The following is a 25,903-nucleotide window of genomic DNA, read 5'->3' on the forward strand; positions in this document are numbered from 1 at the left end:
TATAGGTGCTCAAAAAGAGACTTGTTGAATAAATGAATAAGAATATTCATGAAAACAAAACAAATGTCTGTGTATAGAATATGGCAGAAGTACATGACTACAGTATCATGAGGTGCCCAAACAAAGGAAACACTATAAAGAGCTCAGGTTGAGATTCTGTTCCTATAGAAATACATTAAAGCCCTAAGTCCATTCAACCCCCTCCATACTTCACTGAGTCAGCCACTCTGGGCAGCTGGTAATGAGTATATAGGGACTAGAGGCCTGATGCACGAAGATTCGTGCAAGAATGGGCCTTCCTTCCCCTGGCTGCTGGCATGGCCTTTGCTCTGGCCGGAGCCACCTTTCCACTCTGGCCTGGAGGAACCTTTCCACTGCCCAGAGGCCTGGAGCAGCTGGGGTGGTGTGGAATGCTGCTCGGCACCTGCGTATGCAAATTAACCTGCCATCTTTGTTGGGTTAATTTGCATACTCACTCCTGATTGGCTGGTGGGTGTCGCGAAGGTACGGTCAATTAGCATGTTACTCTTTTAGTAGGTAGATTAATAAACTGTTAACATTGTTATATTAAAAATTAGAGGCCTGGTGCACGAAATCCGTGCACGGGTGCAGTCCTTAGGCCTTGCCGGTGATCGAAGCGTGAGCGTCTGGTGTGGAAGGGCAGGTCCCAGCTAATATCTGGGCCCTGGGCAGCACCTGGGCCCGTGGGCCCCTACGCGCCCCCCTCCGCCTGAGTCACAGCGCCCGAGTCTGCATGCGGAGATGCAGTGAGCGCGGCCAGACGCCATAGGCCAGGGTGCAGCGTGGGCCTCTGGGCCACCCAGCGGCACTGCATAGAAGCTTGGCAGGCAGCGTGCTCTCTCCCGGCCGGCCTTGAAGACTGGCTCCTGCGTGAACCCACAGGGAGCCCGACCAGCCCCTGCGGTCCCAGCGGCTGCGGCCTGGCTCACCTGGAAGAGTCTGTGCGGGTGCAGGCTGGGCTCCTAGCGGGCACCCGGCACCTGAGCACAAGGGGCTTCCCTGGCATGTGAGCCGTGGCGTCCCAGGGAAGGGTAGCAGGGGGAGTGAGAGTGAGCTCAGCGGACACCCCACATTCTCACCACACCTCCATCCCCATCACCCCCGACCCCACGGGTAGCTGGCATGAGGTCACAGCGCATCGCTGACACCCACCATGTTCTGCCCCGCCCCCTGGAGGTCAGTGCATGTCATAGCAAGCTGTCGAACTCCCAGTAGAAGGGAAAATTTGCATATTTGGCTTTTATTATATAGGATAACTAGAGGCCCGGTGCACGAAATTCGTGCACTGGGGAGGGTGTCCCTCAGCCCAGCTTGCACCCTCTCTAATATGGGACCCCTCGGGGGATGTCCAACTGCAGGTTTAATCGGGCCTAATCCTGCAGTTGGACATCCCTCTCACAATCCGGGACCGCTGGCTCCTAACCGCTCACCTATCTGCCTGATTGCCCCCTAACTGCTTCCTTGCTGGCCTGATTGCCCCCAAATACCCTCCGCTGCTGGCCTGATCACCCCCAAGGCTTTTATTAGTATAGATATGACCCTGCACAGAAAATTTTACTAACCCTGCTTTACGATAAGGGCTTGACGATTGAATCATTAGGACCAGACACCAAGATTTCCTTTCTTTGAATAGTGGAGGGAATACTTATCTTGTCTTTAAGTTGCCCGGAAATTAAAATGAAATAATGACTTAGAAAAGTATAAAAGCACCACATAAAGACAACTGTCTTTTTAATGAAGTGGCAAAATGAAAAACACTTTTTATTCTCCCCTTCCTTCCTTTACAGCTTTTATTTAAACTTTGAAATTTATAAAAATTTCACTCCAATGTTCATTTCTTTACATTCAACATTATTTTGTATTGGTTTCAGGTTTTATATTAGTTACACAATAGTGGTTAGACAATCATATACTTTACAAAGTGTTCCCCAATATTTCTAGTACCCACCTGGCATCATACCATCATTACAACACTACTGACTATATTCCCTATTTAAGTGACAATGGGTTCAGTCTTTCGTGTTTCTTGTCCTTCCTTTTCTTTCTCACTTCTTCCCTCATTTTCTTTATATAATATCTCAATTGGCCATCAAAGCTCAGTGAAGGCACTGGGACACGCTTCATCCATTTTACAGACCAGGAAACTGAGGCCAATTCCAGTTGGCTGTGGAACTTGACTCAGCACACAGGAAGCCCTCAGAGCCATGCTCTTTGCACTTCCTAAGGGGCAGCGGCCCAGCAAACAGAACAAACCTTCCAGTCAGGCTTCCCAGCCTCTTTCTCAAGCACCTCTTTATTGCGGATGCTCCACATTCTTTCCTCTCCCCCCATTCTTTACTGCCTCCCCCTTCTCCGAAGCAGGTGGAAGGCTTCCCACTCACTGCTTAGGCATGCTCTGCTATGGGGCAGGGCACCGCGGGCTTGCTTTTGGGTGAAGGCAGGAGCAGTAGTCACTGCCTCTGAAGTGTGAAGGCTGCCTGAGCGAGGCCCATTAGCACTGGGAGCTTCTCTGAATCATGTCAGTCAGTCCAGTACCCTGCAGTGCAGCAACCCTTCACTGAGGTGGCTCCACTCCTCAACCCCCGCCTCAGGGGTGAGGGTCCTTGCCCCTCTGCCAGGAGTCCTTCCATGCCCCTTGATCCCTGGCTGGGCCCACCCACGTCTTGGGGGCAGTGCAGAACCTCTGTCTCTCTGCAGATGAGGCAGATCCCTGCCCTAGGTCTCCACAAAGCTATGAATCTGTGGCCAGAGGCCTGGTCTGGGTCTTAGCAACCACATGCCTGCAATGTTCCCAGGGACCCTGGGAGCGGCTGGGCGAGTCCCGCCTCACCTCCCCGGGGTGCCGATCTCCCCAGGGACCCCCGGGAGCACCTGGCTGGGCCCGGCCACGCCCCCCCAGGGTGGCGATCGCCCCCGGGAGCGCCTGGCTGGGCCCGGCCACGCCCCCCCAGGGTGGCGATCGCCCCCTGGATCCCCGGGAAGCGCCTGGTTTGGCCCGGCCACGCCCCCCGAGGGTGGCGATTGGCCCCGGGACCCCCGGGAAGCGCCTGGCTCGGCCCGGCCACGTCCCCCCAGGGTGGCGATCGCCCCTGGGACCCCCTGGAGCGGCTGGCTCGGCCCGGTCATGCCCCCCCAGGGTGGCGATCACCCCCGGGAGCGCCTGGTTGGGCCCGGCCACGCCCCTCCAGGGTGGCGATGGCCCCCGGGAGCGCCTGGCTGGGCCCGGCTACGCCCCCCAGGGTGGCGATCGCCCCCGGGACCCCCGGAACTAAGAGGATTGGGCGCCGCCATCTTGGTATTCTCAACGGCCGGATAGTCCCGCCCCCAGCCTCTCGCAGGCCCAATCATGGGCATAGCGGAGGTGCGGTCAATTTGCATGTTTCTCTATTATAAGGTAGGATGTGTTTACAGGTTGGGAAACATTTCGAAGAATGATGTAAGCATGTGGGGAAACACATCTACTTTAGGTGAAGCAATAATCTTGGATGTGCATTTCTGAAAAACAACTTGGTAAGATATATCATGAGTAAAAATATTGTAGAACAATAAGCACAGATAGTGTAATCTCAAATTTTAAAAAATATATTTTTATTTCAGAGAGTAAGGGAGAGGGAGAGAGAGAAACATCAATGATGAGACTCATTGATTGGCTGCCTCCTGCACGCCTCCCACTGGGGTTTGAGCCCGCAACCCAGGTATGTATGTGCCCTTAACTGGAATCGAACTTGGGATCCCATAGTCTGCAGGCCAATGTTCTGTCCACTGAGCCAAACTGGCTAGGGACAGTTTAATTAATTAATCCCATTTTTAATTAAGCAAACAAATAAAATAAAAACAGAAGAAATATACACTCACCAAAATGGAATTTGGGACAGTTGAATTTCCACTTTCTACTTTATACATTTCTCTATAGTCTAAAAATTGTATTTTATAATGAATAGTATTATTTTTGTAATTCAAAAAGAATATTTTATTACCATATAATCCTAAAACCACCTCTGAAATAGATCTCTAGTTACTGAGAAAGAAAAAGTTATTTCCCACTTTTTTGTGATTTTTAAATCTCAGGCAGGATGTATTTTCACTCACAAACTCTTTTCCAAGTACTTCACCAACCAGAAACCAGAGTAGGCCAAAACAGTCACAAGCCAACTGTATACAAATTCTTCCAGACAATAAAAGAAGAAATGTGTCTTAACTAGGTTTTATAAAGCCAGTGGAAACTTGATATCAAAACCTGACAAGTACATTAGCAAAAGGAAAATCCTAGGCCAAGCTTCCTTAAGAATATAGATTCAAAAATCCTAATATATATAGAGAAAATAATTCAAGAAATGCAGTTTGCTTAATATTTAAGGAATCAATTTGTCTCACCACATTACCTAACTGTATCGTTATATAAAGAAAAAACATTTCTTACATAAAATCCAACATCTATTCAAAATAAACATTTTTGGCAAACAAGGATAGAAGGAAATTTCATAAGTTTGATAAGTGATATCTACGAAAAGCCCACACTTAATAGTGAAATGTTGAAAGCATAGTCTCTGAGATGAGAGTAAGGCAAGACTGTCTGCCATCTCTATAGTTATACTAGAGGCCCAATGCACGAAATTTGCGCAAGGGGCTCGGCCCTTGCAGCCGCGGTGGCTTGCCTCGGCCCTCACAGCTGGGGCGGCTTGCCTTGGCAACTTGCCTCAGCCCACACAGCCTCAGTGGCTTGCCTCAGCCCTCGCAGCCCCGGCTTTGTCCGGAAGGAGGTCCGGAAGGTCGTTCGGCTGTCTGGTCTAATTAGCATATTATGCTTTTATTATTATAGATAACACTAGAGGCCCCGTGCATGAAAACTGTGCACTGGTAGGGTCCCTAGTGGCTGCCTGCCACGGGGGGCCTCCCTTCCCCTGGCCGCCTGATGCCGCCGGCAGCCATGCTCCATGCTGCCCCCTGGTGGTCAGCACACATCTAACTCCCGGTAGGTCAAACTTCTGCCCGTAGGGATAATTTGCATATTAGCCTTTTATTATATAGGATTACTAGAGGCCTGGTGCATGAATTCGTGCATGGGTGGGGTCTGGCCAGCCTGCCCCAATTGGGGCTGATTGGGCTGGGCTGGCAGGGGGGAGGGGCCATGGGCAGTTGACCAGCTGGCTCCACCCCCGATTGGGGGGGCTATTGGAGGCAGGGCTGGCTGGGGGTAGGAGCTGCGAGCGGTTGGCCAGCTGGCTCCCCCCCTGGTTGAACTCCTGGTCGAGGGGACAATTTGCATATTAGCCTTTTATTATATAGGATACTGGGATCCCAGCCAATGCAACAAGGCAAGATAAATAAAAAGAAAAACTGGAAAGGGAAAAAAAACAACAAACCCTGTCATTATTCAAATGATATAAGTAGTCTAAAAAAAATTCAGAAATACTAGAATTAAAATGTGAATTGAGCAAGTTTACTGCAGACAAAGTCAATATATAAAAATCAATTGTATTTCTATATAACAGCAATCCTTAGAAAATGGAGTTTTTAAAAAGATGCTATTTATAATAGTATCATCAAAATATAAAATATCTAGGAATCCTATATAATAAAAGCGTACTATGCAAGTTGACTGAATGGTGGAATGACCTGTCACTATGACGCGCAATGACCACCAGGGGGCAGATGCTTAATGCAGGAGCTGCCCCCTGGTGGTCAGTGAGCTCCCATAGGGGGAGCACCGCTCAGCCAGAAGCTGGGATCACAGCTGGTGAGCCCAGCAGCGGTGGCGGGAGCCTCTCTCACCTCCACTGCAGGTGGGTGGTAAGGAGCCAGGGTTCCCAGACTGCGAGAGGGATATCTGCCTGCCGGCTTAGGGAGATCAGGCCTAAGCCAGCAGGCAGACATCCCCCAAGGGGTTCCGGTCTGTGAGAGGGTGCAGACCAGGCTAAGGGACTCCCCCTTACTAGAGGCACGAATCTCATGCACTGGGCCTCTAGTAATCTAATAAAAGAACAAAATCTTTACTAAGAAGATTATAAAAATACTGAAGGCCCGGTGCACGAAATTCGTGCACGGGGTGTGTGTGTGTGTGTGTGTGTGTGTCCCTCAGCTGAGCCTGCACCCTCTCCAATCTGGGACCCCTTGAGGGATGTCCGACCACCCATTGGGATCAGGCCTAAATGGGAAGTCAGACATCCCTCTCACAATCCAGGACTGCTGGCTCCCAACTGCCCTCCCCTGCAGGCTTGGTCCCCCCCCCAACTTCCCTCCCCTGCAGGCCTGGTCCCCCACAACTGCCCTCCCCTGTAGGCCTGGGTCCCCCCCACCTGTCCCTCCCTGAAGGACTGGCCCCCCCCCCCCAGCTGCCCTCCCCTGCAGGCCTGGTCCCCCAAACTGCCCTCCCCTGTAGGCCTGGTCCCCCAACTGCCCTCCCCTGTTGGCCTGGTCCCCCCCAACTGCCCTCCCCTGCTGGCCTGATCTCCCCCAACTGCCTTCCTCTGCTGGCCCAGTCACCCCTAACTGTCCTCCCTGCTGGCCTGATCACCCACAACTGCCCTCCCCCGCAGTCCTGGTCCCCCCCAACTGCCCTCCCCTGCAGGCCTGGGTCCCTCTCAACTGTCCTCCACTGCAGACCTGGTCCCCCCCCGCAACTGCCCTTCACTGCAGGCCTGGTCCCCCCCAACTGCCCTCCCCTGCTGGCCTGATCTCCTCCAACTGCCCTCCTCTGCTGGCCTGGTCACTCCTAACTGCCCTCCCTGCTGGCCTGATCACTCACTACTGCCCTCCCCTGCAGGCCTGGTCCCCCCCAACTGCCCTCCACTGCAGGCCTGGGTCCCCCCAACTGCCCTCCCCTGCAGGTCTGGGTCCCCCCGAACTGCCCTCCCCTGCAGGCCTGGTCCCCCCCCAACTGCCCTCCTCTGCTGGCCTGGTCACCCCTAACTTCCCACAACTGCCCTCCCCTGCAGGCCATCTTGTGGTGGCCATCTTGTGTCCACATGGGGGCAGCCATCTTTGACCACATGGGGGCAGCCATCTTGTGTTGGTGTGACGGTCAATTTGCATATCACTCTTTTATTAGATAGGACTAGAGGCTCAGTGCATCGATTCGTGCATGGGGGGAGGGGTGTGATCCCTTGCCTGGCCTGTGCCCTCTTGCAATCCGGGATCCCTCGGGGGATGTCTGACTGCTGGTTTAGGCCCGATCCCCACAGGCCAGGGGATCCGGCCTAAAGCAGCAGTCAGACATCCCCCAAGGGATATAGCAGTGTGCCAAGCAGCAGGCAGCCAGGGAGGAGCCTGAGCTGGGGCTGGGCACTGTGCCACTCACGCTCATCCTGGCCTGCTGTGCCTGCTGCTGCTGCTTGGTAGCACTGCCGCAGAGTTGAGAGAGGCTCCCGCCACTGCAGCTGTGCTTACCAGCCGTGAGCCTGGCTTCTGGTTGAGCAGTGCTCCCCCTATGGGAGCGCATTGACCACCAGGGGGCAGCTCCTGTGTTGAGCGTCTGCCCCCTGGTGGTCAGTGCACATCATAGTGACTGATCGACCAGTCGTCCCGGTCATTTGGCATAATGGTCGCTTAGGCTTTTATATATATAGATTATTGAGTAGAATTAAAGAAGATATGCCATATTCATGGATTGAAAGAGTCAATGTTGTAAAGATGTCAGTTATCTCCACATTGATTGATATATATTTAATACAATTCCAATCAAAACCCCAGTTGGCTTTTCTGTGTGAGTGAAAAATATCAAGTGGTTTCTAAAATTTATATGAAAATGAAAAAGGGAAGGAAGACCTGAAGTCTTCTTAAAGAATATCACTGAGGTAGGAAGACTTATTCTACCAGATTCAAAACTTTTGATGCTTTATAAGAAAGACTAGAGGCCCAGTGCATGATTGAATCATGCACGTGTAGGGTCCCCTACACGCTTTCGCTTTTTGCGGTGGAGCTGGGTGCCTGTCCGCTGGTGCACCAGGCCTTTCAGAAGCCTCCGGTACCAGAGCAAGGATATATAAATAGCCCAATGGAACAGTATAGAGTCCAGAAATAGACTCATAGGTACATAGATACAATATGTGACAAAGAAGGCAGCAGAGTACTTAAGAAAAGATGCCCTTTTTAATAAATAGTGCCATGTCAACAGAATATTCATATAGGAAAAAAATATTCATCTTTATCTTTATCTCCATATAGAAAAGTTAATTCCAGGTGGTTTCTAGATCCTAATGTAAAAGGAAAAACAATAAAACTTTTAGAAGACACTATAGGAGAAATCTTCATGGCCTCAAGGTAGTGAAAGTTTTTTAAATAGGCCACAAAAAGTATTAATCATAAAGAAAAACTGAAAAATTGGACTATATAACAAATGAACTTTTGTCCATCAAAAGATACCTTTATAAGAGTGAAAAAGCAAGTCAGAGTGAAAAAATCTGCAACGAATATAAAGAACTCCTATAAAAATTAAGAAAAAGCCAGAAAATCAGAAGAAAAGTGAGACCTGATCAGGTACTTCACAATAGGGGATAACTAGATGGCCAGTAAACATTTGAAAAAGTACTCAATCTTATAAGCCAGCAGTTGCCAACCTTTCGGACCTCACGGACCACCAGTGGTCTGCAGACCACCAGTTGGCGACTGCTGCTCCAAAGTTTCCTTAAACCAGTGGTTGCCAACCTTTTGTACCTCATGGACCACCAGTGGTCCACAGACCACCGGTTGGGGACTGCTGTTATAAGCCATCAAGGAAATGCAAAGTATTATATACCTACCAGAATGCTTAAAAATAAAGGTGAAAATACAGATATACAAGCATGAGTACTGATAATACTGTTGATTGGAATGAAAATGGGTACAACCACTGTGGAAAACTGTTTGACATCACCTATTAAAACTCAGTACACAGCCCAAGTGCCCATTAGTAGATGAGTGGATAAAAAAGCTGAGGTACATTTATACCAAGGAATACTATGCAGCAGTAAAAAAGAAGATCTCTTACCCTTTGAGACAGCATGGAGGGACCTGCAGAGTATCATGCTAAGTGAAGTAAGTCAGTCAGAGAAAGACAAGTATCACAAAATCACACTCATATGTGGAATCTAAGTAACAAAACAAACTGATGAACAGAGTGGATCCAGAGACATGGAGGCATGGTACAGAGTGTGGAATCTCAGAGGGAAGGTGGGGGAGGGTGGGTGGGTGGGAGGTAATCAACAAAAGACCTTGTATGCATATATGCATAACCCATGGACACAGACAATAGGGTGCTGAAGGCCTGGAGGGGGGTGGCTGGAGGGGGCCAATGGGGGAAAAAAGGGGACATGTAATATTTTCAACAAGAAAGAATTATTAAATAAAAAAATTTTTTTCATAAAGAACAACAACACTCAGTATGTGCACATTCTATGAACCTGCAATTCCACTCCTAGTTATGTAGCCAACAGGAAAAAATGTATGGGTAAACAAAGAGACATGCACAAAAATGTCACAGTAACATTAATCACAATTCTGCAAACTGGAAATAATTCAACTATCAACTGTAGAATGGATAACTTCATTGAGCTCTACACTTAAAAGTTTGGTGCACTTTCCACATGTGATATACTTCAATTAAAATTTTTAAAAAATGTTAATGGAAATAATATAAAATAAAAAAACGTATCTTAAACATCATCACTCTCCTATTTGAGAATATAAGTAGGGTTAGCTTCACTCAGCTCATATTTCAAAATGTGGCTTACCTGCGCCCTGAGAACGGTCATGGTTTCCAGGTCCTCCTCCTGCTTGGCGATGGTCTGCTTCATCTCATCCATCTGAAGCTGCTTGGAAGCCAGCGCCTTCTCTGCCAGTTCCAGTTTTTCATTCAGGTCCTGCAGCACCACCTTATCTACTTTTTCTGACTGTAAAAGACAAGTTTATTCTAGAAATGGTTTTCAAACAATTCAATCTATTTTAGTAAAAGATTAGCTAAAGGTTTATTTTTTTTTAAATGATTGGCTCTATGCGGTTTTGTTAATTAGCAATGATAACTTACTTGGATATTCATTTAACTTATGGCTTACAAATAATAATTTTCTAATTTAAAACACTAAAATAAGGGAAATTATAACTAACCCCCATCTCAGTGAGGTTGTAACTTGCTAATATTGCTACTTTTTCATTCACATTACTCTTACTTTGTAAAGTCGGTGGAAAGATGAAAAATGTTTACATTAAAAATGTATACCCTAGCCAGTTTGGCTCAGTGCATAGAGCATCGGCCTGTGGACTGAATGGTCCTGGGTTCGATTCCAGTCAAGGGCACATACCTAGGTTGTGGGCTCAATCCCCAGTAGGAGGCATGCAGGAGGCATTCGATCAATGATTCTCTCTCATCATCTATGTCTCTATCTCTCCCTCTCCTTTCCTCTCTGAAATCAATAAAAATATATATTTTTAAAATGTAATAGGTCCTAGAGAGGAACAATAATCTATTAAAAAATAAATGAAAAACAAAAAGTATATTTATAAGGATATAAGCTCAAAGACTCCATCTAATTCAAAGCTTCCGTCATCTTTATTTATTTAGTCCAGCTTTATTGAGGTAAAATGGACAAATAAAATTATAAAATTATAAGATATTTAAAATGTACAATGTGATGATTTGATGTATGTATACATTGTGAAAGGACTCCTCCCATTAGGTTATTTAACACATTTGTCACCTCACATACCTATCCATGGTGTTAAAATGATCACATCATGCTGGGCATTATTACTAATTTAAGTTGCAGCCCAGTAAGTCCAGGGTCTTAGGTTCACTGTTGGCAGACAAGCTAGCCTTGTAATAGTTCCATTCAGAAGATGTCCTCTCCAGCCCCAGCCAGCAATCTCACTATGCACTACTCACAGAGGAGCCCATGCTCTCGGCTCTCCTACAAACCCACCCATTGTGAGAAATGCTAAAAGTTTACTCCCTGACTATAGGACAGTAGCACCACCTTCGTACACAAAGCACATTATACAGGCAGACCTCATTTTATTGCACTTGGGCTTGATTATGCTTTGCAGATACTGTGTTTATTACAAATTTGCCCTCCACCAGCAAAGAAATTAAACTTGCTACAGGCTCAGATGATGGTTAGCATTTTTTATCAATAAAATATTTTTTAAATTAAGGTATGTACATTTTTTAGACATAAAGCTATTGTACACTTAATAAACTATAGTGTAGTGAAACATAATTTTTATATACCCTCAGAAACCAAAAAATTCAAGTGACTTGCTTTATTGCAGTGGTCTGGAACTGAACCCGTAATATCGTATGTACAGGTATGCCTGTACATACATGGAACATCAGAAGTTATAAGCACTTAGACACAAGAAATCCTATCCTATATAATAAAAGTGCAATATGCAAATCGACCGAACCGTGGAACGACCGGTCGCTATGATGCGCACTGACCACCAGGGGGCAGACGCTTAACGCAGGAGTTGCCCCCTGGTGGTCAGTGTGCTCCCACAGGGGGAGCACTGCTCAGCCAGAGCCAGGCTCATGGCTGGCAAGCGCAGGCAGGCAGTAAGGAGCGAGGGGTCCTGGATTGCGAGAGCCCTGGACTGTGAGAGGGATGTCTGCTGGCAGGTGGACATCCCCAAGGGGTCCCAGACTATGAGGACTCAGGCCAGACTGAGGGCGCCCCCCCCCTAGTGCATGAATCTTGTGCACCAGGCCTCTAGTCAATTATAAACTGAAAAATAACCTTTGAAACCAGACTTAGTTAAGATCAGTGCAACTACTATACATATAAAATGTTCAATAGTTTCCATCTCTTACTAGGCTAGCAAAGTAATTTTTTTCTATGAGTACCTCTTTCCGTTTTAATTCTTCAACTGTTTTCAATGCATTACTGAATTCTTGAAGAAGTTTGTTGTGTGTCAGCTGTAGAGTGGCTAATTTGGACCTGTTTAAAAAGAAATTGAGAAATGGAATCTCGGGGGAAAATATCATGGGAACTTACATTCTTGCCTCCCAACTGAACACTCAAGGAGCAAAATCGTTTTTCCTACTTAAAAAAAAAAATAAAAAGGTTTTTATTGATTTTTTTTTTTTAATTTTTTTTTGAGAGAGAGAAACATTGATTGGGTTGTCTGGGGACCAAGCCCACAACCTGGCCATGTGCTCTGACTGGGAATCAAATTGGCGACCTTTCAGTGTATGGGACAATGCTCAACCAACTGAGCCACACCAGCCAGGGCTCTTTTCTCCTACTTTTACCATCCCACCACCTTCAAGCATTTTCTTACTCTCAAAGAAAACAGTTTTTTCCAAAAAATCAAAATAAGATTACAAGTAATTTTTATGTTTGTTATAAAACTTATATTTTATCACCTCAGAAAAAGAAGTTTCCTAGTACTCCTTCAAATAAAAGAAAAAAATGTAAATGTATTTTCAAATCCTAATTTCAATCTGTATAAAAGAGCTATTCTATCTTCTTTGTGCAAGTAGCCATTCAATCACAGCATACTCACTTTTCCTCTTCTGTTTTTGCTTGCTCCATTTTGATTTCTGATCGCATGCTTTCCACTTGTAGCTCTAACTTTTTGTTATTATAAACAAGCTCTTGCTTTTCATTCAGCTCTGATGGGGTTGCAGAATTTTTCCTTTCAAGGGCCTGACATCTAAGCAAGATCAAAATAACATGAAGATATACAATGCTCCTTCATTCTCTGTGGTTTTTAAACAAATCCAAAGATTATGTAGCAAATACAAAGAACGTTGGGATTGCGTTTTTCAAGGATTTAACAGTACAAAATAAAATATTCTATCCTCTTACTTCTTTACTAGAAGTAAGTAGTTTTTCTGAACCCCTGTGCCTACACATAAAAAAAAAAAATACAGGTTTTTTGAACCCTTATGCCTAACATAAAAAAACACAGATGTAAGATCACACAAACTACTGCCCACTTGGAATAATTTAGTAGTCATACAAATATATTTTTGTTTTTTAGTCACAGACCAGAGTAGTAAATTGCCTAAAGATGCCTCTCATATGGTGATCCATGGATAACTTTTGTATTTTAAAGAGTGACGTGTTCTGTTAAGCACAAAGACTATGACTTCTGACAAAGATTCAACAGGGGAAAGGAAGTCATCTTTAAGATAAAAAAAAAAGAATTTCAGTGTAATAATAGCAAATATGAACCAGTGATAGTTATGTGCAAGGCATCAATGCCAAGCATGTTAAACATGATCTCACTTAATACATTATGACGTAGGAATTATGACACAAATTTTACAAACAATAAAACAGGCTCAGAGAGGTTAAATAAATAACTTGCCCAAGGTAAATACCACAAATAAATTGTAGATCCATATTTCAACCTAGGTCTGTTTGGCCAAATTCTTAGCTGTGACTGCCATGTTGGAAATTACAGCCTTGGGAAATGTAACTTGAAGCAAGCATGTTTGTATGTTATGCTGGGAATATGTTTGCCTACTAAGCCAAAAGAACAACATCAACTTAACTTTTTTAAATTTGGGGGGTAACCTCTTACATCAAGAGAAACCAGCAAATGCAAAATTCTCTATATATTAGCCTTTATAATTATTTGAAAAAAATTTTTTCTAAATAAATCTCACTCAAGTTCTTTTTGATATTTGCAGCTTTCTTTTGTGTTTGTTCACATGTCAGCTCATGTAAGTCACAAAAGATCCACTTCACTGCTTTTTACAGGTCCTCAGATAGGCTAGTATGCTTAACACGTCCCCAAACAGCAGAATCGGAGTCCCCAGGGCTCCATTCCCCCACATCACTATAAGTATTTCATGTTTATATATTAACCTGAACATTAGTGGTTTCTGAATTCCTATTTTAATTAGATCTCTATATTTGTTTTTGTCAGTAACACAGTAACATATTAATATATTTTATAAAAATGTACATTTTATGAAGGAAGATAAAATTCATCTCTCATTCTTACTTTTCTTGAAGTCTCTTCTTCATTAGCTCAGCTTCGCTGAGTTTCATATGAGCCTCCTGAAGCTCCTTAAACAGGGTTGTCACCTGAAGGTTCAAGGCTTCCACTTCACTTCCGACCTGTCGTACAGGAAATCCCAAACATAATTTGCATAGAAGATTAGAAGCACTTCTTTGTGGGGAAACAGTGTGAACCATTAGTGTCCAGTTAAGACTGGTGATAGGATTAAACTTTTGACAATGAATGCCCCATATATCTTGTATAAAAAAAAAAGTTTTGGATACAACTGTTCCCTCATAGAGTATTAATAGATCAATTGGGATGTACTTGTGATAATAACTTTGCCATAATTAAAATTAATCCTGATCATAGTTCAGGGGATCACAGATCACAGTGGTGTCAGATTTATCCAGTTAGCAACTCAAACCCATATTCCTGACTGGTTTATCACTCAGCTCTTTTCTCTCAGCTCTGTAGCCCCTTTCTCCTGGCAGCTCTAGAATTTTCATCAGTGACTTTTATGGTGCCTTGGAAGTCTCCGTGCTTCTTTATCTATTATTGGTTGTCGAATAGTTTTAGTCAGCTGGGTACTATTACTCACGGGTTGTCTCTTCATCTCAGTTTTTTAAATGTTCTCCATTTTCTAGAAAGTAGGGCGTCTTTCAATATATATTTGTTAAATAAATGAGTTAGCTAAATTGTATGGGCTATCGTGGCTCTTACAACTTCCTGGCTTCATCAACTTTCCCTAGGTTTAAGACTATGTTTTCAGACTCCAAGACAGTCAATGAGTAGCCATTCAACAATGAACTTTTCTCATTGAAACTATTTTACTCAAACCAGTAGTGGGATAGAACCAGTATCTTTCACTTCTATTCAAGTTTCTGAGCCATATCCTCAAATGATCTTATTATAAAGTAGCCAACATTCCTTTCTCATCTACCAGGCCTTTTCACTTAGGAATTCAGGAGAGGAAATCAGTCAAGAAGAGGAAGAAGAGTGAATACATCTCACTACAATTTACAATGAATGAAATTTAAATCAGAACAAGGAAATATGACAGAAAAAGAAGATATTCAATGTTAAAATTATTTCTAAATTTCTAAAGCTAATAACACATCACAAGATTCGACTCCAGGTTCTGTACTACTCTTACGTCCACTATGGGTGTGAGAACAATCTTACAAACGTAGTACCCACAGTTTCTGTGTCTTCCTCCTCCTCGTCCTCTTCTTCTGTGTTCCCCTCTGTCTGGGTCTCCATCTCAGAATGATTATTGGCTTTCTTTTCAAAATCTGAAATTCTAAAAAATTACAGAATATAGAAAAATTACTTTATCTTTGATTTCAAAAGGAATAACAATTGCAGAAGCACCAAAATGAACACTGTTCAAATTTTGGATAAAGGATCAGGGGTTTTAAAAATCTTTTTGCATTCAATGTATTAGCCTTGGTTTAGCTTTCATCCTAAAATTGGCTAGAACTGATTTAAGAGATGAATGCACAGAGGTAAAAAGTATAATTCACCCCGAAGACTGAAAAACACTGCCTCTTTTCATGGCACTGACATAAACACAAATATTTTTTAAATTTGTGTGTATACACATGTGCACGCTTGTATGTTACATGAGTGTGTGTGTCCTTTTTTTTTTTTAAATATATTTTATTGATTTTTTACAGAGAGGAAGGGAGAGGGATAGAGAGTTAGAAACATCGATGAGAGAGAAACATCAATCAGCTGCCTCCTGCACACCCCCCACTGGGGATGTGCCCGCAACCAAGGTACATGCCCTTGACCGGAATCGAACCTGGGACCTTTTAGTCCGCAGGCCGACGCTCTATCCACTGAGCCAAACCGGTTTTGGCTGTGTCCTTTATAAGGATTCAGAAGAGAAGAAAATACTTTTCTTTTTGGACCCATCTAAGTTTACAAGTCCCTAAAAACAAAGAAATGTAGCAACATTCTTCCACTGAATCATAACCCATGAAAGCCTCAATAAAAATGAAAGAGATTTGTGGCTAAAGATGGTAGACTGAATATATGCAATTTTCACCCTACCCCAAATGACTTAAAAAGCCATATACTACAAGAGCAAAGAGAAAGGAAGAAGAAGAAATAATAATAAGATTTGGGAAGCATAGATGTTGAGTGGGAATTGACTTGGCAGCCCCAAAAGTCTGTATCTGAAGCCAACAGAGCCAAGATGTAACTCAATTTGAATTCAAAAGGCTCAGGGGCTGGTGACAACAGGTACCTCTGGATAAAGGAAGGGTATGTTTAAGAGGGACTAGAAGATAACAAAATAAAGGGACCCTTCATTAGTCAGAATTGAGGGCTAGGATTTCCTACTGAAATCCAGGGAGCTTACACAGAGAATATTGAGAACCTCAGTCTTCTACTAATCTCAAGAATCCTGGCATCTAGAAAAGTACCCTCCAAGCAGGAAACTGGAAGTTTCCTCTGGAGTATGTAACCAGGAGGATGGAAAAGATTTAATGTTTCTGACATGGGGTTCCCTAAGGAAATCTCCAAGCCAGATCTCCCTATATATGACACAGTTAGTTGTTAGCTTCTAATTCCCCCTCTTACATTTGATCAGACACTTGAGGAAAATCTTAAACGGAAACAGAAAAAAGTAAACCACAACAAAAGCAATTTACTGAAATTAGAATATGCTGGAGTGGGGGTTGGAACTTCCAAAAAACTATCATTAATATCCTTAAAGACACAGGAAACATTACAACCAAAACAAAATGCAACATTATAAAAAATGAACATTCAAAGGACCCCACTCTCCCTCCAAAAAGGAAAATGAAAGTTGATTAAATGTATCAGAAAGGAGGAGAAAGAGAGAAAAAAGAGGAACAGAGTTAAGAAAATTAGAGGATTTGTCCAGGAGGTCCAATTCATAATGAGTAGTATTAGAGAGAGAACAGGAAAAAAAAATGAGGATAAGAGATTATACCTAAATTAATTCAAGACAGTTTTTTAAGAAATGAAGGACACAAGTTTGTAAAATGAAAGCCCAAGTGTCCAGAACAAGTGCATGAAAAAGAGGCTCACACCAAAGCACATGAGAAATTCCATTCCAGAAGATTAAGAATCAAATTATAATGGATTTCTTAGCAGTAAGTAATATCAGAAGTTATAATACAATGAAGTAATGCATTCAAAATTCAGGAAAATTATGTCCAGCATAGAATTTTATATCTAGCCAAACTATCCATAAAGTATGAAGCTAGAGAAATTTTCAGATATGCAGATCTTAGAAAATATACTCACCATATATTTTCTTAGTAAATTAGAGATGTCATGGGCTCTATTTGAAAAAACATTTTTTTTTTTTTAAGATTAGGAAAAACATTGGATTCAGGGAACAGGTGATCCAACACAGGAGAGCTGAAGGAATTCCACAGGATGATGGGAAAGGGAGATTCCAAGATAACTGAAATACAGCAGGTCCCAGAAAGCAACCAGGCCAGAAACCAGGAATAAAGTCATCAAGAAGAAACTACTACTGGATAGAACTAACATATTTGAATGTAATTGACAGATTTCCCCATTTGGAAAGGGGGAAAATAAGCAAAAATTTGAAAGGTAATTATGCATAGAGGTAAAAAAAAATATACAGAAGGAAAGCTTGTCAAGACATAGAGCACAGCTTAACTGAGAACTGTGTGTATATGCATAATAAAAACACTGATTCGTGATTTAACTAAGTTTCAATCGATTATAATCAATTTCAGAGTTGGGCTAGGAGGGGAAGAAGGGTCCAGAAGCATATGTGTGTGCTGGTGATGATGGGGGTGAAAGACAGTTAGATCTTCATTCTTCACAGTGAGAGGTCAATAGATTATGTTTAATAAAGGGGGAAACTTTTAGGTAGCCATTTAAGCCTGATATATGAAGGTAAATATCAAAAGAACCAGATAAGTATGTTGAAAATGGTTGTCTGGGAAGCAGGAAAAGGAAGCGAGGGGTTTGGTCAAGGAGCTGCTATTTTCCCATAAGAAACTATATAACAACCAATTCTTTAAACTATATGAATGCAAAACTGATTTTTAAAAAGGAACTTAATGATAATAAAAAATAAAACAAACAATATTGGTATCTGTTGCAAATCGCCAAACCTAATTGGTGCACAGACACTGTTCCCAGCTAAGCAGATAAGTGGGTTAAGAGCTAATTGGGGCAGGGTTGAAGGAGAGCCTTTATCATACCATTCACGTACACTTCGGCAGCATTTTGACCTACATTTGAATTACAGCTTATCTTAATTTTCTAGGGCAAATTTTCCAACTTGGGCTGACTTTCCCCTGCTACTTCTCAATTCTTGTGGGCCACACTTCCTAGACATTTACCCTCTCTTTACTGGCTGTCAGTTTAAGTTTGTTTAGAAAACAAAAAATGTAACTTATTAATGTTGGTAAACAACAAAAGAAAGACATAATTACTGTCCCTCCTGCCCAAAAATCAACTAAAAATTTTCAACATAAATTTTAGACTGTGTATATCCCTGTTTTTAGTGATGAATGAAAATGGTTAAGACTGGCTCATTTATTTGAGAAAAAAGACATGGAATGTGTCTTCATCATATCCTATATAGTGTGTAAATCAAGCCAGGTTGTTCATGTATCAGTGATTTATTTCTAGATTTCAGTCCTACCTTAGCTAGGGAGAATCATCATACTGATATCCACATAGAGAATATTAATGCTGGCAACTAATCATTGACTTGCCAATTGTTAAATACAGAGGGAAGTCTGGCTCACAAAGCATAATTTTAATCCAACTGAGAAAGAGACTCTTTACTAGTGAAACATCCATCTCAAAGCAGGTCTGACTTCCTAGCTGCCATCTGAAGAGCTATGCCTCTGAGCCTCCAGACATAAAGCTTTAATTATTTTGAAAGTAGGAAAAGTAGGAAATACACATACATATATACATACATACATACATACATATATATGTATATTAGAGGGCCAGTGCACAAATTTGTGCATGGGTGGGGTCTGGCCAGCCTGGCCCCAATTGGGGCAGATCAGGGCTGGGCCTGTCAGGAGGAGGAGATGGCAGGAGGTTGGCTGGCTGGCCCGCCCTGATCGAGGCCCGATCAGGGCCAGGCCGGCTGGAGGAAGGGGCTGCGGGCAATTGGCTGGCGGGCCCGCCCCCAATTGGGGTTGGGGGGCCGATTGGGTGAGGGGCTGGCCATGGGGAGGGGCTGTGGGCGGTGGGCTGGCCAGCCCTGCCCCCGAATGGGGTGGGGGAGTGCGGTCAGGGGCGGGCCAGCTGGGGGGAGGGACTGCGAGCCTATCATGGTGGGGCAGGCTGATCAGGGGCGGGCCAGCTGGGGGGAGGGACTGCGAGCCTATCATGGTGGGGCAGGCTGATCAGGGGCAGGGCTGGCTAGGGGGGTAAGGGAGGGGGCGTTTGGCCAGCCAGCCCACTCTTGATTGGGGTGGGAGAGTCTGATCAGGGGCAGGCCAGCAGGGGGGAGGGGCTGTGAGGTTGGCCGGCCAGCCCCACCCCCTGATCGGGTGGTTGGCTGGCTACAGTGGGCGTCATAGTGACTGACCCTTACAGTTGCTGGCTTTTTATATATATAGATATGTATATATATACATATAAATATAATATAAATAAATATAAATATATGTATATGTATGTATATATGTATATATGGGAAAATCAGGGTGTATAATTAGCACGCTCCTAAGTTTACTTTTTGTTGTTGTTAATCCTCACCAAAGATATTTTTCTATTGCTTTTAAGAGAGAGAGGAAGGGAGGGAGGGTGTGTGTGGGGTGGGAGAGAGTGAGAGAGGGAGGGAGGAGAGAGAGAAACATAGATGTGAGAGAGATACATCAACTGGTTGCTTCCCGTATGCACCCTGACTGGGGCCAGGGATCCAACCGGCAACCCAAGTGTGTACCCTTGACCAGGAATCGAACCTGGGACCCTTTGGTATGTGGGGCAACACTCTAACCACTAAGCCACACCGACCAGGGCCTAAGTTTACACTTTTATTATTAAAGCTAATCATGTTGTCTAAGTAAGGATGAATTACTGGCTAGACTTGACACTTAGAACGGTGTACAGAACTTAGGAGAGGAAACATGCCTGAAATAAACTAACACACTGATTACTCATAACTATTAAAGCACTAGAGGCCTGGTGCATGAAATTTGTGCATGGGTAGGGTCCCTAGGCCTGGGCGGTAATCAGGGCCGATCTGCGGGGTGACTGGCGGGGCGATCGAGGGGGCCTCCATTGGCACCTGCTTTGGCTGGCCTGGGGCCTGCGGGCTGGGGGAAGCTCCGGTGTTGAGTGTCTGCCCCCTGGTGGTCAGTGCATGTCATAGCGACCAGTTGTTCCACCAGTTGTTCCGCTGTTTGGTTGATTTGCATATTAGGCTTTTATTATATAGGATAATATTTTACCTTTAAAATCAGCTGTAATAAGATGGCAGAGTAGGTAAATGCAATACTCACCTCCTCCCACAACCACATCAAAATTACAGCCAAACTACAGAACAACCTTCATTCAAAACCGCATGAAATTTAGAAGTCCTATAATTAAGGATATAAAGAAGCCACATTGAGACTGGTAGGAGGGGTGGAATGCAGAATTGGCTGGTCCCACTCCCACATGTCGCAGATAAAAATCAGGAGGGATAGCTAGGCTCCAGAGGTCCCTTGTGAGGAGCGAGGGGTCCCAGCCCCACATCAGGCCCTCCAGCTCAGGATTTCAGTGCTGGGAAGAGAAGTCTCAAGTAACATCTGGCTGTAAAAACTAGCAGACTCACTCACTCTGAGCTCCAGTGCTGGGGCAGTGGGTCAAAAGGCACAGGGACATGTGGGGAGGAACTAAAGTGTCTGGTATCAGGGCAAGAGCTGGAGGGGCAGCTTTTTCCAAGGCAGAAGGACTGGTAGAGGCTATTGCTTCTTTTTTGAGCCCTCCCTACACAGAGCCAGCAGGCAGGCACCATATCTGCATCTCCATGATCCTGTTTGCCCCATCGTGGTGATTCTCTGAGACCCCACCTCATCCAACTTGTGGGCCCACCAAAGCTGTTTGCAGTGGCTTTTCCATACAATCGGCCTATGTTGGCTCATTCTTCAGACTGTCCTAAAATCTTTCAAACAAGCAGCATCTGGCCTAGTGTGCCCTGTACCTCTGGCACTAATGGCAGCCGGCCTTGGTTTGCAGCTTGGCCTCTTCTGGGCACCTACAAGCCCAACATAGGTAACAGCCATCTGCAGACTGCTTTGTAGCTCATGCCAGGTGGCCCTGGACAGAACACTGATGGCAGCTGACCTTGACCTGTACTTCCTGGAGGCCCCAGAGCCAGCGCACCTGGTGGATAGCTTCAGAACACTTTCAAAGTACCACCAACCAGCCCCACAAGCGACACACTCAAGGGGCAGACTCATCAGGCACCAGAGTCCCACTGAAGTAAGTCGGGCTCCATGGGGTCAGCCCCTGCACTGCAGATCCTCCAGGGTGGTTGCAGCCATTCCTAGCATCCAATTGGCCTTGCACCTCCCATTGACATGCCAACAGCAATTGGCAATCAAGGCTCCACTACAACAGGAGCATGTACCACCTGGAGGAACACACTCTGAGTGCCCAGCTCTGGTGAATGGGGAGGCTAAGCCACTGAACCCTACAGGACGCCTACTACATAAGGCCACTGTGCCAAGCCCTGGAGATAAACATAGGGAGGCGGTCAAAATGAGGAGACAAAGAAATATGGACCAAATGAAAGAACAAAACAAAATTCCAGAGAAAGAACTAAACAAGATGGAGACAAGCAATTTACTAGATGCAGAGTTTAAAATACTTGTTATAAGGATGCTTAATGAACTTAGGGGTATAGTAGATGAACTTAGTGAGAACTTCAAAAAGAGATAGGAAACAAAAATGGAACTAGAAAACATAAATAAGAATCGGAATTGAAGACTATATTACAGGCATCAACAGTGGAGTAGATGAAGCAGAGGATCAATTCAGAGATTCTGATGGCAAGGAAGCAGAAAACACCCAATCAGATCAGCAAAAAGAAAAAATAATCCAAACAATTAAGGATAGTATAAGGAGCCTCTGGGACAACTACAAGCATACCAACATTTGTAGTATGGAGGTGGCAGGAGAAGAGAGAGCACAAAATTGAAAACCTACATAAAAAATAATGATGGAAAACTTCCCTAACCTGGTGAAGGAAATAGACATACAAGTCCAGGAAGCGCTGGGAGTCCCAAACAACATAAACCCAAAGAGGCCCACCTCATAATTAAAATGCAAAAGGTTAAAGACAAGGAGAGAATCGTAAGAGCAGCAAGAGAAAAGCAGTTATCTATAAGGGAGCTCCATATGACTGTCAGCTGATTTCTCAACAGAAACTTTGCAGGTCAGAAGGGATTGGCAAGAAATATTCAAAGTGATGGAAAGGAAGGACCTATAACCAAGATTACCAGGCAAAGCTATCATTTAGAATTAAAGGACATATAAACAGCTTCACAGACAAGAAAAAGCTAAAGAAGTTCATCACCACCAAACCAGTATTATATGAAATATTAAAGGGTCTTCCTTAAGAAGAAAAAAGATAAAAATGTGAATAATAATATAGCAATAAATACATATCTATCAACAACTGAATCTAAAAAAAACAGACTCCTCATAGGTACAGAGAACATTTTGACGGTTGCCAGATGGGAGGGGGTTGGGGAGATAGTTGAAAAAGGTGAAAGGATTAAGAAGTACAAATTGGTAACTGCAGAATAGTCATAGGGATGTAAAGTACAGCATAGGGAATATAGTCAATAATATTGTAATTACGTATGGCATCAGATGGGTGTGAGATTTTTTGGGATGATCACTTAATAAGTTATATGATATCTAATTGCTGTGTTGTACACCGAAACTAGTATAATATTGTATGTCAACTGTAATTGAAAAATAAAAAACAGTTTAAAGTAAAAATAAATAAATAAAATCAGCTGTAATAATCAAGATATAAAAAGAATGCTTTTATTTATGTGTTTATCTGTGCATCATTTCTATGTTTGGGGATTTATCAAAAAGTCTGGACAAATATTTTACTCCATTAGAATACACAGTACTAGCCTCCTAGAGGTCAACCGCTGTACTTTTCTAAGCAGTAGGATAAGGGGTAAAAAGCTAGGATTTAGAGCCACAGTGCCTTTTTCACCTTACAAAATAGCTGACAGTCAAATAAGTCATTGTAAAAATGCTATTGTATCTTGCAGGTTAACCTCATTCTGAATAAATAACTTATGTTTCATATTTTAAGAACAGATATTCCTATAGTTAAAAATTTAAATTGCTTCAGTTAGAAAGTGCTTCTTATAGTGCCACTAGAGGCCCACAGCACAAAATCATGTGCGGATAGGGTCCCTAGGCCTAGCCTGCGATCAGGGCCATCTTCTGCCCGTTCACCAGTCTCCAGTCCTGCCCCGCCGCCGACACCCATCCCGGTTCCCTGTGGTTCCCTGTTCGCCATCCAGTGATTAGAGCCTGCTGGCTAGAGGGAGGGACCAAGAGGTCTGCCTTCCACCTGCTAGTCCCCAGTCCTTCCCCGCTGCCAACACCCATCCCGGTTCCCTGTGGTTCCCTGTTCGCCATCCAGTGATTAGAGCCTGCTGGCTAGAGGGAGGGACCAAGAGGTCTGCCTTCCACCTGCTAGTCCCCAGTCCCGCGCCGCTGCCAACACCCATCCCGGTTCCCTGTGGTTCCCTGTTCGCCATGCGGCAATCAGAGCCTGCTGGCTGGCGGGGAGGAGGGAGAGGGACCAAGAGGTGGTCAATGCACCTCATAGCGACTGGTCAATTGGTCATTCTGGTCGTGACATCATTATGGTCGCTAGCCTTTTATTATATAGGATAATTTTAAGGTCAATGAGCCATTTAAATGTCTGAGAACTAATTACGTCATAGTATATTTATGATTAAATGTTACAAACACTGGAACCCTAAAACTACTGCATAACCTCCCCCATGTCTTATATGGTCTAGCACAAGCATGTCAAACTCAAAGGCTAACATGGGCCAAATAAACAAGGTTTAAGTTTATGTGGGCTGCAAAAAAACAAAAGCTTCAATTTTCATAGAAACGTAGGTTTATTTCGATAGAGACATGCTGAATACAAAGGGCTGAAGTAAATGAGTAATCATTAACATAAAATAATAGAACATTTTAATAAAAATTAATATTTTTTCTTGAACATTAATTTACCAGACACTGAATTACTGCACAAATTATAAGTATAATGCAAATAAACCTATTTTTCTTGTTCTCCTAAAGTAAAATATTTCCTGTTGCTCTCACCAAATAAATCAGTCCAAGACTAATGACGTGGCATTCAGCTGCTAAAATATTCGCTGCTAGTATTAGTGGACAAATGGTGCACCTGTGCATAAGGCATGTAAGGGAAATGAATGCAACACGATTATAGTAATCAGTCATTAGAGAATGTTGTAGTTCGTTATTAATAATTATGTATAACAGGATATTGTAAAAATTAAGTTAAATGTTTTATTAGAACATTTCTTACATACCGTTATATTGACTGGGCCACAAAAATATGCGTTATGGCCGTGAGTTTGACATGCTTGGTCTAGCACTTTGCATTTCTAAAAAGTGCATTCACATATAGACATTCATTGGCTTCACAACTCTATAAGATATATTTTACCCCAAACTGTGTGTGTGTGTTTGTGTGCAGTGTATATATACCAACGTCTGCAAGGGAAATATTTCCCTTATACCAAAACCAGACATAGACATCACAAGAACAGAAAACTATAGACCAATATCGCTTATGAATATAGATGCAAAATCCGTAACAAAATACTAACAATCCAAACCAGTAACATATAAAAATGATTATACAACATAATCAAGCAGGATTTATCCAGGATGAAAGGTTGGTTTAACATCTGAAAATCAATAAATGTAACACATCATGTTAGTAAAGGTTTAAAAACACACACCATACAGTCATCTCCAGAGACACATCAAAATTTAACAAAATCCAAAAGCCTTTCAAATAAAAATTGCAATAAACTAGAAATAGAAGGGAGTTTCCCAACCTGAAAAAAGCATCTTTGAAAAACCCACAGGTGAATAGTTGTCATATTTAATGGTGAAAGTCTAAAAGCTTTCCCCCTAAGATTAGGAACAAGACAAGGATGTCTCCTCTCTCCACTTTTATTTAACACTAGTGGCCCAGTGCTCGAATTCATGCACACTAAAAGGAAATTAATTAGAAGAAAGATTTGTGTGGTAGTTATGTTACTGCAAAAAATTACATGTCAAAATCTCTCTATATATAATGGAGGAATATGCAAATTTGTCCAGGACACCATCATGTCACAACTGTTCACAGGGTGGGGGTGGCTGCAGGGCCACAGGGTGGCACTCCGGGTCTAAGCGCGATTTCGTCCCACCCAGGCAGACTCCTCTGCGGTCCCGCAGCCGAATTCCAACACTGACCTGGGGTTTACTAAACTTTACTGGAGCTGCTCCCCACACCCCCACCCCCTGCCCCAGGACCGCGCTGCCCGCAGCAGGGTGCCCTGGCGGTGCCCTGACAGGCAGGCAGCCCGGGAGAGCCAAGTGGAGCGGAGGCTGCAGGGAGCCATGGAGGGCGGGGCCATTGGAGCCAAGCTCCAGGGGGTCTGAGGAGAGCGCCTGAAGGACGAGGAAGCTTCTGCGAAGTGGCCGGCCAGGAGGCGGGCAGCTCAAGGGGCGCAGAACAGTGCCTAGGCAGGGTGCACTGGAGGGGGCTCGGGCTGGGGCAGGGGGCCGGCGGGCAGGGATCTGCCTCGCTTATGGAGAGCGAGGTTCTGCAGTGGCCCCAAAACGTGGGAAACAAAAGGCGATGACTGCCGGCATGGAAGGATGCTCGGGCGGAGGCGCGTGGACCCGCAGCCCTGAG

General features: G+C 44.0%; 1 protein-coding gene across 2 annotated transcripts in view; it reads right to left on the reverse strand.

Moving 5' to 3' along the window:
- The window catches only part of OPTN (optineurin), a 61,003-nt gene that overhangs the window by 12,260 nt on the left and 22,840 nt on the right, over window positions 1-25,903 (reverse strand). For both annotated transcript variants that reach the window (XM_028158920.2, XM_028158923.2), the window contains exons 7-11: window positions 15,145-15,247; window positions 13,948-14,063; window positions 12,496-12,645; window positions 11,834-11,927; window positions 9,729-9,887 (exon numbers count right to left, since the gene is read on the reverse strand). In XM_028158920.2, coding sequence (XP_028014721.2) covers window positions 9,729-9,887; window positions 11,834-11,927; window positions 12,496-12,645; window positions 13,948-14,063; window positions 15,145-15,247 — 622 coding nt within the window. The remainder of the gene's footprint in view (window positions 1-9,728; window positions 9,888-11,833; window positions 11,928-12,495; window positions 12,646-13,947; window positions 14,064-15,144; window positions 15,248-25,903) is intronic.

Source organism: Eptesicus fuscus, chromosome 5, assembly GCF_027574615.1.
Source record: "Eptesicus fuscus isolate TK198812 chromosome 5, DD_ASM_mEF_20220401, whole genome shotgun sequence".
Taxonomy (NCBI): Eukaryota; Metazoa; Chordata; class Mammalia; order Chiroptera; family Vespertilionidae; genus Eptesicus; species Eptesicus fuscus.